Consider the following 14497-nt stretch of genomic DNA (forward strand, 5'->3'; position numbering starts at 1 on the left):
TGAAGGATGTCATGGTGACCTTACATCCAGACTCTCACACCAGACCCTCTGCATAGGCCGGTCACTCTGCCCAGGAGGTCTTTGATCCCTCACTTCTTGCCCTTCCTTGACCTGGCCATCTCTTGCCTATTTCAAGTTCAAGATGCACGATTTCCAGAAAAGCTTCCTTGGACACCCCAGCAGAATTGACTGTCATTCTCTCCTCCTGTGTCCATGGTCGGTGAACTTCTTTCCACTGTGGTATTTCCATATGCCCTTGACTGACTCCCCATCTGGTCTGCAAGAACTATGTCTGGTTTATCTTTATCTCCCTGACGACTAGCTCAGACTGGGCACACAGTCGGCATTTACTCCCTACCCTACCTACTTCTCCCCCAGCTTTGGATTCTGAAATAAACATACGACACAGTCAGTGTCGCAGAGGTTCCCAACACCATTATCCAGGCTACAGAGGGAGGATCTCATTTTTAAAAAGAAGAAAGTCTTGTGTTCCAAAGGACAGTTTATTTAAAACAAAGGTGACAATGTGTAGGAAGTAGGAAAAACAACAATTCTAACATAAAAGCACACAGGAAGCACCTCAAATTAAAAAAGGTGCAGGGGAGGAAGCTATGTTTCATACATATACAAACTGCTGACCTCAATTGATTATTTACATCCAAACTTTATAAAATAGCATTTCAAGTCAGCACTTAAGCCAGTGTTATTAGTTTTTATTACAAAAAGTTAAAGCTACAAACTTCACATTTTTAAGTTGTACATCTGCAACAGCATTTAAGCTTTTTCCAAGTTGGTTCGAGTGCAAGCTGGTAGAGGAGATTTTTTTTTTCCCCAGACACAAAAAAGAACATGGAGTCCAAATACAATGAATATAATCCTGATGAAAACACAGAGTGCATAAGAAAGGATGGGGTGGGAGGCTGAGGACTGGGAAGAAACAATTTTCCAGGAAATAAGGAGCTGCAGTCTTTAGAGGCAATGTGGTGTGCTAGAAAGGGCACTGGAATAAGAATCAGAAAACCTGCATTTGAATCCTAGCTCCACCATACTTTAGCTGCATGACCTTGAGCTTAAAAGACTTCACCTCTCTGAGTGTCAGTTTCCTTATCTGTAAAAAGAGGACAGTAATACCTATACCTCCCGGAGCTATTAAGTTTTAACAGATATAAGGCTATTCAGATTATCTATTTTCTTCTTGAATGAGCTTTGGTGTTTTGTATCTTTCAAGGAATTCGCCCATTTTATTTAAGTTACTGAATTTATTAGCATAAAATTGTTCATGATATTGTTCTTAGCCTTTTAATATCTGTACGAGCTTACTGATGCCACCTGTCTCATTCCTGATATTGGTAAGAGCTACTGAGTTTTAAATGGTATAATAAATCTCTGGCATCTGACAGGTGCTAAAGAAATGTTTCCTGGATCAGAATACACAGTCTCAAGGAGTCAAGCTATAGCTCTCCAGTGGCTTCAGAATTTTGGTTCTATCTATCTATCTATCTATCCATCCAGTCACTCATCAGCCAGCCCCCAGCCAGCCAGTCAGCCAAACATTCATCCATCCATCCATCCATCCATCCATCCATCCACCCATCCATCCAGTTGGTGACTGGGAGAAGGGACAAAGAAAAAAGGAAAAGAGAAATTTCTTCACAATTACTGATGAGGAAGCAATCAAGATATTCTTGGAGAATTTGAGATTTTTAAATCTCAAATATCAATCTTTTTAGGCTACAGCTAGGTGAGGGTCCTTGTTTCTTAAAAGTAGAGAATAGGTGAGGTGCAGAGTCCCTGGAAACTTGAGTCAAAAATGCTGAGGCAATTACTGAAGCTCGGGACTCCATGAAAGCAAGCTGACCTAGCCTGAAGTTGGTACTCAAGGGGAAAAAATGACTGGGACTTGCTCCTCTGGCTTTCCGTCACTAGAAAACAAATACACCTTGTCAGGAAATGTATGTGGTCCAAAGAAATTGACTTCTGGCCAAAGGGTTCTGTCTCGCTAGACTGGTGAGCAGTGTTCTTTGTTGGACCAGCATGGTGGGTGCACACATGCCTGAAAGAAAATAAACTAGGGATCAAGATTTATGACCCAAGAATATTTACGGGGAAAAACGAAAACCTTCTTTTACTTGGATCTAGCTTAGGAAGGAAGAAATGGGCATTCCTCTCCTGTCTGGCCAAGTGCAAAGTCCTTTCTAAAGAGAAAGAGGCTGAGGCAGGCCTGTTCGTTAGCACAGCAGATGGTGTGGGGGAATGCACGCTCCGTGCTGTGGTTGGTGAGACTCGCTTGGCTGTCAGACTTGACTACTAACTCAGCTGTTTCCCAGCCTAAAAATGCCAGTGAGAGTTATTTATTCTGTGCGAGAAAGGTGGTCACTTCATTTTAAAGATTTGTGACTTTCCTTTTCCCTGTAAATATTGGTCTCACATGGTGATGCTATGAATCCTGATTCAGCCACTTACTAGCTGTATTGCCCTGGGAAAGAACTTTTTTTCTGTCTGAACTTGCTCCTTCATCTATGAAGTGGAGATAAAGTACTTAACATATGGGGTTATCCTGAAGTTTGGATCTCACATATATAAAAAGCCCACCTAGCTCAGTGCCTGGTGTATACTAAGTGGTCAATGAATATTAGCTGCCATCGATTATTCTAGCGGGATCCTCTAGTCGTCCTCTGTTCTCTGTATCTAACACATAACTGCCTAACTGGCCAAACCCTGCAGATCAACCACTGCCTCTTACATTTTTAAAAACTTGCTTTAATTGCAAAGAACAGAATCTGGCCAGAGAAGAGGAACATTCCCTGCCTTTCCATTGATTCCCAGGTTTGGGAAGCAAAAGCAATTATGGAGTCGAATTACACTATCCTTAGGTGCAACCCAGTCAGTGCTCTCCCAGCAGGGGCGCGGGGCGGGGGGGGGGGGGGGGGGGGCGGGGGGGGGGCGGGGAGGGGGCGGGGATAATTAAAAATGAGCAGACATTTGCCTTTCCTCACTGTCTACTCTTTGCTGTGTGATGACAGGACATGTGGTCTTGAGCCCATGCTGCAGAGGGATGGCCAGTGCTGTTCTGTGAAGCCCTCTGATCTTAGGCCTGAAATTGCCCACATGGTGCCTCTTACTGGCCAGCAGGCGCTGCAGGGCTCCGGAAGGGCCGAGACTCAACCATCAGGCTCCCCCTGGGGGTCTCAGAGCCAGTCGCCCTCTGAAGGGACCAAGCAAGACCAAGTCTGCCTTGTAGGCCTCTTGGGGAAACTTAACCAAAACTGACACAGGTTTCTCCCCTTGGACGGGGCTGCTTGGATCAGGGCCCAGGGGTGAGGAGCTCTGGTCTAGTCTCAGCTCTTCAGCTTGCTTTGTGATCTTGTCACCATGTCACTTCCCCTCTCCAAGCCTCATTCGGGCCAGAAGATGCCTACGGTCCCTTCCAGTTGTGGCATTCTGTGGGCCCAGATGGAGCCTCCTGGAGAACAGATCTTAGTCTGATATTCAGGTATCTTTTCCAGACCCCTCAGCAGTAAAGTAAAAAAAGAAAACAGTCACATATTGGAATATGATCACCAAAAGCAATGCCATCTACCCATGTCTGTAAGGAATGCGGAGCAAAATGCATGCCCCTGTGCGATCTTCACATGATCAATGAGAAGTCCGAAGACACCTTCTCTTCTGTGGCCTGCACACAGCCCCGTGTTTGCTGAGAGGACCTGGCAGGCCCGTTCCTGCACGGGGTCACGTCTCCTCTTAAGGCACTGGGCAGTATCTGTGCTGTGACTTTAGGCGGTCGGGAGAGTGGAAATGGATGAAAGGCATTGAAGCCACAAGGGGCAGTTTACAAAGAGGGTGCCAGGCTTCTCCTGGGACTCAAAAAGTAAACACAAACTCTCAAGGCTTTCCCGTGGACATGGTCAGTGGCTCCAGAAGCCAGAGATGACCCACCCAAGGCTCAAACCATGGGGAGAGAACTGGCCCAAACCTAATTTTTAATTGCAGCCCTGCAAAAGGGTGAGGTTGGCCCCTGGGAGCTGAGTGACCCCAACAGCCTCCCGCTGTCCCCTGCCCTCGTGTCCCACAGTACCATAATCTTACAGAAAAGAGGCCAACTGTTTAAAACTGTACCTGTACAGAGATGCCACCACCACACTCAGTGGGGAATCCAGTTATAATTTATATATATGTGCATATTTATATATTTTTAAAAAGTTTTCCAGAAAGAACAATCGAAAGCTATCGGAAGAAGAAAGACAAGACAACATGTAACACTTTCCCAGCTATCACTCATCTAGGAGTCTCTGTTCCTGGGGTTAAAAACTCTGAGTTTAAAAGCGCTGATATGAATCCTTTGAAATAATATAACTGATCGATTTAAATACATACACAAGATGGCGCGCTGACGGCAGGCAGCCCTTCCCACTGGTGCACTTCCTGAGTTCACGGAGGCGAAGGTGCCGTGGAAAAATGACGGGGCGGAAGTGTTGGCTGACAAGCCTGAGTGGCGAGCAGCCAGGGTTCACCGAAGGCCTGGTGCGCAGGCTGGGGCCCTCCTGGCCGGGCCTTCTCAGAAGTTCTGCTGCCGCCGCTTCTTAGCCTCGATGGCATCCAGGATTGGCTGCCTCTTGGACTGGTACTTCTGCCGGATCTCTTCGATCTCTTGCTCCATCATGGGGTCGAGGGCCAGGAGCCTCTTCTGAAGGTCCTCTACTGTCCAACTCTTAAGCTAGAAGAAGTGGAGCGTACAGTCACGACAAAGCCAACGTCAGCACAGAATAGCCGAGAAGCCCAGCCTTTCCGGTCACCCAGAAGGGAAGGGTTTGTGGTCAGACCAAGATGGAGGGGGGGCAGTGGCTGGAAAGGGACAATTCATTCATAAATAGCATGCCACCAGGCTTTTTGGAGATAATTTATCCCTGGACAAGTTGTAAGTGCTAATCTCTTTGACTTACCTTGCTTTGACCAGAAACTTAACCAATAATACTTTCATATCTCCTATCTTTTCAGCAAATTACATATCGATTTATTAAAATAACAGCCACTTGGTGTAGGCAAAATAATGCTTGCCCCCCTAGTTCTTGTCTCCTGCTTGTTCATGTTACCCGTGAGATGAGTGTCTGGATGGTGACCGTGTCTCTTTCTGGATACCACACCAAGGAGGAGGGATGCTCACTGAGGATCAGATGCCATCCCCTGTACCCCCAGTGTCTTGGCACTTGTCTTACTAATAATCATCGGGTGCTAATTACATACCAGGCACCACTCTAAGCACTTCCTATGGATTACCGACACAGGCATCTTGAGAATGCAGATACAACCCTTGGGCAGGGAGTGCGAGGGGTAGTTGGAAACTTCTGAGATTAAGTTTCCATCATCCGGAGAAAAAAACAACAGAACTTGATACATAAATTAATAATAAAAGGTAGCATTTATAGTGTTTTCTATGTTCCAGATGCTCCGTGCTTTACACACATTGACTCATTTCATCCTTGCGACAAGCCTACGATTTGCATGTATCATTATCTCCATGTTACAGATGAACAAGCCAAAAAAGAGGGTGGTGAAGAAAACTGCCCCCGGTCTCATGGCTAGTAAGTGGCAGAATCGAGATTCAAACCCAGGCAGGAAGGCCCCAGAGTTCATGCTCTTAACAGGGATCACAGAAGAGCAGATGAGCAAAGCACAGGTTTGAGAACCAAATCAATCTGTGGTTAAAACAAACATGGCTCTGCCTCTTGCAAATGCTGAGATTCAGGCAAGTCACCTGTCTCTCCAGGCCGTCCTCACCCATAGAGATGGGACAGCCGTGCCTCGTCATGCTTATTTTAAGAATTAAATGAGGTCATGTCTGTAAAGATGCTAGCACAATCCCTGGTACACCGTGCGCTTAAAGATGGCAGTGCGTGTTACAACCCTCCCTCTACCAGAGCCCAGGAGTGTGTTCATGTTCAACATGTGTCTGCAGCTGTCGGGCAAGTGGTTTCACTGCCATATGTAAGGAGGGTCACTGACTCCAAGCAAGGCCAGTCCTGGCTGCCAGGGATGGGAATGAAAGCCAACATTATCCACAGCGGGTGGTGATAAATTCTGTGAGCTCACAACCAGTTTAATAGGTGCCGTGTTTCAAGAACTCAAAGGCTCACTCAAGTCTTAGCAGAGATTTATGGAATCAACATGTCCCTCAGCCCCTCCCTGAGGCCCCAACAGGGAAGTGGTAGAGGCAGGGGGTGAAGGAACCTCTTTCTGTCCGCCCTTCCTCTGCAGGGTGGGGTGTGACCGAGTGTGAAGTGCTTACAGTGGCTTCCCCAGGAATGGTTTAGTGACCTGTCGCCACAGGAATTTGCGTTGGCCAGCTTCAGGGAGGTGGTCTGAGAAGCAAGAAAGGCCTAACAGTTCAAGACGAAAGGCTCTTTGTGATGTGGGAATGCAGAGAGCGAGTGTGGGGGATGCTGGAAAGTTGGGCTGAAGAAACCGCATCTCGTTTCCAGCCCAGCCTGTGGTTTTAGACCAGCAGGACGGTGGTGTTCTGGGCCCAGGGACACTCCCAAGAGCAACACTCACCCGTCGTTGGCTTTTTCAGTTCCTTCTCCAGAAGGAAGCCACCCCAGACCTAATACCTAATGTTCCCAGCAGTTGAGGTGTTAAATCTTAAGGGTCACAGATCATCAGTCTGTAGAGGCTGTGCAATCTTAGACAAGTAACTTCCCCCTCTGAACCCCTCAGTGTCCTCCTCCGGAGAAGAGACGCCAGTTCTGCCATCCCTGGGCTCTAATGAAGATCAGATGACTTCACGGGTTGATGTTCTCAGCACAGAACTTCACATGGTATGCATTTCCCAGACAGTAAGCATGCCATAAACTGTAGTGGTCACCACAGTTATTAACGACCGCTATTGTTGCTGGTATTAATACTGTCATTATTATGAATATTTTGGAAAGTCTCTAATTAATCTCCCATAAACAAGCTGTTCCTATAACCTCTGATCCAAGCCAGAGTCAAACAAGTAAAAAAGAAAATACTCTACTCTATTTTGGGCTAACAATGCCTAAGGGTTGGCATTTTCGCATACCATCTGTTACCTTATTTATAGTTTAACAAAATATGTTTTTATCCAGCCATCGTATATTCACTGAACACCTACCATGGGCCAGGTAGGCACACAGGACACTTCCGTGAAAAAAAAAAAAACCCAAAACAAACCCCCCAAATCACTGCCCTTGTGAAGCTCACATTTGAATGAGGCGAGACAGGCAACTGAGAATTAAATGACTCAGAAAATGACTCTTACATTAGAGGGTGATGGGGAAAGAAAAGAAACAACACAGTGAAGGAAGGGGAGCTGGGGATCGCGAGGCTTGCTCTTCATCATCCATCAGGATGAAGCGTCAACTGCGAGATGAAGAAATCAAAGTCAGTGGAGCAGCACTGGCTTTCTGGTTTGTTCGGCAGCTTCGGGCAAACCCCTTCTCCTCCCCAGGCCTCCGTTTCCCCACCTGTAACAGAGGGCTGCTGAGATGACCTCAGTATTGGACTCAGTATTTCTCATCTATGACCCATGGATCCTGTGCATTGGAATCACCCGTTAAAGGTTACAAGTCGTGAGCTACTCGATCAGTCCCCCGGAGGTAAGGACTTTGCATGCTAAAGAAGCTACTGGTTTGTTCCTTGTAATTCCTCAAGTGTGATGAGCCTGGTTCTACATCCTCCTTCCCGTTTTCCTGACAGCAAAATTCTCACAAAGTAATTGCTGCCTGTCTCGGGTCAAGGCTTCTAGGTTTCCAGTTTCTGCACAGCCCTTCTGCCCTTGATCTAATCTAAAGGCCACAACATGAACCCCTGCTTTATCTCCACCACCTTTGGGCTAATTTACTTGCCCTAAGGCTTTGTTTGGGCTTAAGTTACACCTGACCCATTAGAACACTGCCAGCCAGTCACCGCTAATGCCTCAGTCACACTCCAGATATGGATTTTTCTGAAAACAAGCTCAGAGAATGGTTTCATGGCGCCAATGTAGCATCTCACCTTCCTGGTCCTTGGTGGCATAAATAAATTTCAAACGGATATCTTGCAGAAGAGTAACTGTGATGCTCAGGTTTTGCTATAGCCAGAGTTGTGACGGAGCACACCGTGGCCCGCCACCCCCCTCCCCGGACCGTGCAGGGGCTGAGCCGTTTTCACCAGCTGCAGGAAGTCCCATCCTGTAGCACACCTCATCTGTCCCCTCGCACTTACATAGCCTCTCTAGACTGTGACTCCCCATGTCCATCTGCAGACCAGCATTCTCCTCTGAATTCCAGGCTCACACACCCAGGGAAGGTCCTGCTTTATATCCCCATCCCAGATCAGCTCGTGGAAATCGGCACCTTAATGCCAACCAAAAGAAAACTCTCGAGTCCCCACCCTCCCAAACGGGCAGATCTATTCTCCTTACATCCAGGTCTTCCCCGTCTCAGGACTGGTACCACCGTCCTGCCAGGTGCACAGAAATCATCCCTGATTCTTCCTTCCCCTCACCACCCCCTGCCCACAACCCATCTTTCGATCTCATCTCTAAAACGCTAGGGTGACCCAAATCCAGCCCCTCAATCCAGGCCACCGTCATCTCACAGCAACGAGCATCATTAAAAATACAGAGATGAACCTGATCGAGTCCCCCTGTGTTTCCTGCCGCACTTAGAATAAAATCCCCAGGGCTACAAGGCCATCTCTGGCCCCACAGTCCCCTCGAACTGCATCACCTACCACTCTCCCTTTTGTTCGGGACACTGGCTACCCTGTATTTCAAATCGTCAGACAAGCTGCACTTTTTCTGGCCTCAAGGGCTACATGGTGACTGATCCTTCTGCCTGGATGGGTCGTCCTCAGTTCTTCCTTATCTTTTAGGCCTTGGCTCCAAGGTCAACTCCTCAGAGAATCTGAGAAAGCCTTCCCCTAAGTACTTATCTAGAAAGGTCGCCTCCCCTACATGCATTGTTGTGCCTCAGCCCATAGTTTGCTTCTTTCAAAACGATGCGGCATGAGGTAATCAATCAATCGTTCTTATTTATTTTCTTTCATTTAGTGCATCTCTCACTAGGACAAAAGTCCCAGGAGAACAGTGACTCTGTCTTGTTCACTATACCATGTGCAGGAATGAATAAATTGCCCTTTGTTTCCAATCAAATAATAATGGAAGCCACTGAAGTCGAGGGGGAAGCTCCCCAAGCACCGCCACAGGCAGCAGGGCTCTGGGAGAGGAGTGGAGAGGCCCCGGTGTGGAACAAGGAATGAGGTATGCCCTTCAGGGAACTTGTATTCCTCTCAACATTCTTTTGGCATCGAAGGAAGTCTCTGCTCCCTGGAATTCCATTGGTGTGTTTGATACTGAATGACAAGGAGGAGGTCTCCAGCCCTGGCTGAGTCATCTCTAATGGGCACGTCCACTTTAATTTTTCGTTCTGACAAAAAGGAACTACTACTTTGGAAAAGGATGAGGTAATCAAGAGAATAAGACCTGATCCCTGGGGACAAGACAAAATGAATGCCAAGCCCCGAGCCCCAGGCTCATTAATGAAGGTGGGTTGTGCTGAAGAGAGCAGACCAAGCGCAGGGAGAGGTCACAGAAGGAAAGAGAAACTAAAATAAGCCTCTTCACAACCATGGTTATTTAGAATTCTCTGACCACTTGGATGCCCATCAACACATCAGTCTTGAGTACACGGCAGTGGGTGGGCTCCGAATCTGAAGGTACTGATGCTCTGGCGCTGTGCTCACTGTAGCTGACCAACACTTGGACTTCCCTCACCCAGTGTGACGTCTGTCGATGGATGTCTGAGCAAGTAAAGGCAACCACACACGCGCAGGGAGATTTCTCTTAGAGGCTGTGGTCTCCGGAAATGTTCCGTATCCTCAAGGAGGCAGTTTTTCAGTGTGAACTTTGGCCTCACCCTGTTTTAGCCAGATACGACGCCATCTTACCACTGGATTCTACACTTAGACATCGAGGCGGTACGTTAATTTCTTGAGCTTCTGCCATGCGCCCAGCACTGAGCTAAGCATGTGTCCACACAAATCAATCTATCTGCAAGGCAGGTATTATGAATGACCTCCTTTTACAAATGAGGTCAATGAGGGTACGAGTGAGCAAGCAGTTTGCCCAAAGTGACACAGCAAGGAACCGGAAAAGACTGTAACCACCACCCTAAGGGTTTCTGGAAACAGGCCTATCTGTTAGGGAACAACATGGAAGGCCAGAAGAATTACAAATTCGGCTGATGTTAAATACGTGAGATGGCCTTCACATTCAAAACTGCCACTGCTAGGGGCGCCTGGGTGGCTCAGTCGGCTAAGTGTCCGACTTCAGCTCACGTCACGCTCTCGCAGTTTGTGGGTTCGAGCCCCGCGTCAGGCTCTGTGCTGACAGCTCAGAGCCTGGAGCCTGTTTCAGATTCTGTGTCTCCCCTCTCTTCTGATCCACCCCGTTCATGCTCTCTCTCTCTGTCTCAAAAATAAACGTTAAAAAAACCCTCAAAATTGCCACTGCTAGTGATGATGGGTGACTTCAAGGAAGTCACCTGACCTCTCTGGGATCTGGTTTCCTCATCTGTAAAATGGGGATGATACTGTCTACTTGGCTGCCTTTCCTCAAGTAAAACCACCAAAGGCCTACCATGTGCCAGGCACCACTGCAGAGGGGCAATGACTCAATTCACGTTTGCTAAACACGCTGCAAACTGAACCAACCAGCTTTCCTGGCAGCTGTACCGGGCCAGGCACACCGCAGGGCAACAGGAACGTAAAAGGCGGTATGTGTCGGAGAAGCAGCTGGGCTTTGGGGCAGGAGCACCGGCTTTGGGTCACACGGACCGGGGTCCCACGGCAGCTCTGCCCTTGGGAGCTGGACGCCCTTGGACGAGTCACATAATGTGTGCCTCACCTTCCCCATTTTTAGAGAGCAGTATTTCTCCACCAGGGGAAGTTGTGAGGTTCAGAGGTGTTGGGAAAGTGTATAACAGTATTGGTACACGCCAAAAACAAAGCAGATAAGTGGGAGCTACCACCTTAAATCCCTTCTTCGGGAAACGGAGAAACTACAGAAGTAATATAAAGAGTAGCTGCTGCTGCTGTCAGAGCTGAGCTTGATGAGCTCACGGTAGGGTGAGGACACAGCACACACACAGAGCTGTCTCTAGTGAACTCTGCGTGAGAAACCCCAAATCTCAGGAGTCGGGCTTGTCTCCCCTGGGCCACACCACAGCGAGAGCCTCAGATTCCCAGCATCAGTACGAGTATAGAAGGCTGATGGGAACTGGTTTCTCCTCAAATGGACTTAGCAACTCTGAAATTCTGAATTACCCTGTGTCAACCAGCCTGAAGAACAACCGGGAAGATCCGGCTGGTTTCAGACAAGCGGGGACTCAGGAATCACGGTAACAGTTGGCCCACCTTGCATGAGCAGAGTGAAGCTGAACTAAACACATCCGAATATACAGCACAGGTTCATCCTGTCCTGGCAACAAGGCCCACGGTGAACAGACAGGTCTGGTCTATGTCCAAGGAACAGGGCTCAAAGTTCTGCTCCTCCGCTGCTAGAAACTCACCTCAGAAGTCTATTGTACAAATAGTGTCGTGCTACGTCCCTAAAAAAAACCAGCAGAGAGAGAGAGAGAGAGAGAGAGAGAGAGAGAGAGAGAGAGATGCCAAAGCATTTGAGGACAAGCTTCAATTCTGTACTTACTGTATACTTAAGGACTCATAATTCTGCATCTAATATCACAACCAGGATTTCTCAAACACCTTGCCCCTTCTGAACAGGTGAGTCAGGCTGATGCCCTGTCAAAGGTGATGTATTTATAGTGGCCAAGAATGAGGAAAGAACACGCCTTTGGAATTTAGCAAGACGACAAGGAAGCTCGACAGAGCTGAACGAAGCCACCAATGTGCCAATCCATACCTTCAACACCAGCCGCTAGAAGGTTAACAAAAATACACTAGAGAAAAGGTACCAAGGTCTGTCAAAATCATGTAGGGCATTGACTTAAATCCACCAAAGATACTTATCCTTCCTTGATGTAAATTTGTCTCTATCAAGGAATGGATTCTAGATTGGAAGGAGGTGGCTCTAGGAAGATTCTCAGATGATGCAATAATCTCTCAGCAGATGACTGAGAACGTAGTCATGCAGAAAAGCAGGGAGCTGACAGTCAAAACAACTTGTGTGGGCTACGTAAGCCCTAGGCCACTGAATTTCGAAACATCTTACTGCTTAAATGAACCTTGTGAGAATGTTAATGGGAAATTTCCTCTGATTCAAATTATGGTCATGCCAAAGTATGCTTCCATCAGCCCCTTATAAAATCTTCCTAATGCAAAACTATTATTAATGATTACTTCAACCCCACTTTGAGTTTACAATTACTTCAAGTCAATACATGGAACTGTTGTCAGAATTCTAACCAAAGAAAACATGGCTGCATGTATTTAAAATATTTACCAAGAAGACTGGAATGAAATGCAGACCTTTGAACCTGGGTAAAACAAAGAAATGTGGCTCCAGGCAGGCCCAGTGATATAATGACACAAACTCTGATGCCGGTCAGAAGACCAGCCTCAAACAACCTGAAGATTGCATCCAGAGAGCCTCCCACCTAGAGAGCTCAGTACATGGTGCGTGTGCTGTGTGTATGAAGGATACAATTTGATAAATGGCATAAGCCAAAAGACGAAAAGCAAAAGTGTTTTCTTTAAACAATGGGGTTTCACTATTATATACAGTATATTACTTGCATACTGTTAATTTTTTGTGATTTATCAAAGATCATCCTTCAAGTTACACAACAAAATTAATTTTTGTAGTAGTTTTGCATGCTTAGAATTTACTCCAACGTGAACTTTCACCACTTACTCTTGAAAATCACAACGCCCCTGCTTTTGTTGTTATTTTGTTTTCCTTCTGTGAGTTTTACAACAGTCTTTGGCCAAAGGTAAAAATGTTTCGACCAAACACAGATTGTTTTCCTACTATCATGCCTCTGGCTTTCCAGAGCAAGAATGCATAAGGAACTTTCATACCCCAAACACAGATGACTAACAGATGTTAAGAGGCACTGCATTGCTGCTATGGAGAGTTATATCTTTAATTATGAAGATGTAGCGAGTACCGGCTGACACACGTGTGACGGGGGGCCTGGACAGGGCAGGAGTAGGGACGACAGAGGTGAGGGTGAGTAAAGGTGTGCATGGGGCAGAAAGAATATGGCAGGATCCCTGCACAGTAAACGTAGAGCTAAATGAGGTACTCAAACGAGCTACAATCCATGGCGTTACCGACTCATGACTGCTAAGTAGGTGTCATCACAGAGCCACCTTTCATTGAGTGCTGTGTGCTCAGCACCTTACGTGCATTATTTCATGTAACCTCAGAACAGTCCATGAAATAAGTAGTAATATCCTACTCTACGGAGGTGGAAACTGAGGCATAAAGAAATACAGGAATTTGCTCCTGGCCCTGAAGCCAGCAAGTGTAAATGATGGAGTTAGGGTATGAGCCCTGGCACGTCTGACCGCAAAGCCCAAGCCAACCTCTTGTCAAGGCAACGTGCTACAGGAGTTGAGACAAGGAAGAATCCCTGTGGTTGGAATATCTGAGAGACCTTCCATTTTCTTATACATTTATAATAGTGTATATATATACATATATATACAATATAACAGAGGAGGAGCACTCACTCTGACTCAGAGCAAAGTCTGAATTGCAAAATTTTTAAAAATTACACGCAAATCTTGTTACTTCAAGTATTTATTGCATTCGAGATACAGGGGACTAATAAAATTAGGTTAAGTAAACAAAAGGACTTAGGAATTCACTTGTCAATATTATTAAAGCCACTCCAAATTCCTTCAGGCGCCACATTTTTTCACACCTCCATGCACCTGCTGAATATAATCCTGTCTTCAGTTTAGGGAAAGCCCATTCCACCTTCCAGCCTAGCCAGAGCTCTAACTCCTCCCTCTCCCCAACTACCTTTTCCTTCCCTGGGGTGGGAGCTATTTCAGAGAAGGAACTACATCTATTTTCAGAGAGTCAGGCCAGCAGAAAAGAGTTCTCAATAAATATTTAATAAAGAAACATATCCTTAATCTTTAAGCATTTATTTGAAAATGGTACTGACTTTTTATTCGGTTCCCTCAAGAAGCTTTGGAAATAGATAATCAATAAACAAACCTAAGAGTATAAGCTTGTTAAATAAGATTATGCCAATCAGCCCAAACTGACCCCTGCACGCCAAAATCAAAATGAAGAGCTCATCTGGTATCATGACTGCAATAAAGCTACAAGGAAAAAAATGGACCTAAAAATCCACTCTAGTCCTGGTTGCTTATGACAGCTAAGAAAAACTCTATTTTAAGAGTATCTCTAAGCTGGTTTATAAATTTCACACTGGAGGAAGCTAAACTGTGAGCAGAAAACTTTCAGGAAGTCGGCAAACACATAATCTAGAGTGATGGCAAATGTCTAAAGAAGGCAGAG

The 14497-nt window shown here is 46.4% G+C and overlaps 1 protein-coding gene across 4 annotated transcripts in view; it reads right to left on the bottom strand.

The window, feature by feature from the left end:
* Window positions 1–484: 484 nt before the first annotated feature.
* The window catches only part of STK4 (serine/threonine kinase 4), a 91776-nt gene continuing 77763 nt past the window's right edge, over window positions 485–14497 (bottom strand). For all 4 annotated transcript variants that reach the window (XM_027070186.2, XM_053199902.1, XM_053199901.1 and 1 more), the window contains one exon: window positions 485–4714. In XM_027070186.2, coding sequence (XP_026925987.1) covers window positions 4556–4714 — 159 coding nt within the window. In that variant the 3' untranslated portion in view covers window positions 485–4555. The remainder of the gene's footprint in view (window positions 4715–14497) is intronic.

The sequence above is a fragment of the Acinonyx jubatus genome, chromosome A3, assembly GCF_027475565.1.
Source record: "Acinonyx jubatus isolate Ajub_Pintada_27869175 chromosome A3, VMU_Ajub_asm_v1.0, whole genome shotgun sequence".
NCBI lineage: Eukaryota > Metazoa > Chordata > Mammalia > Carnivora > Felidae > Acinonyx > Acinonyx jubatus.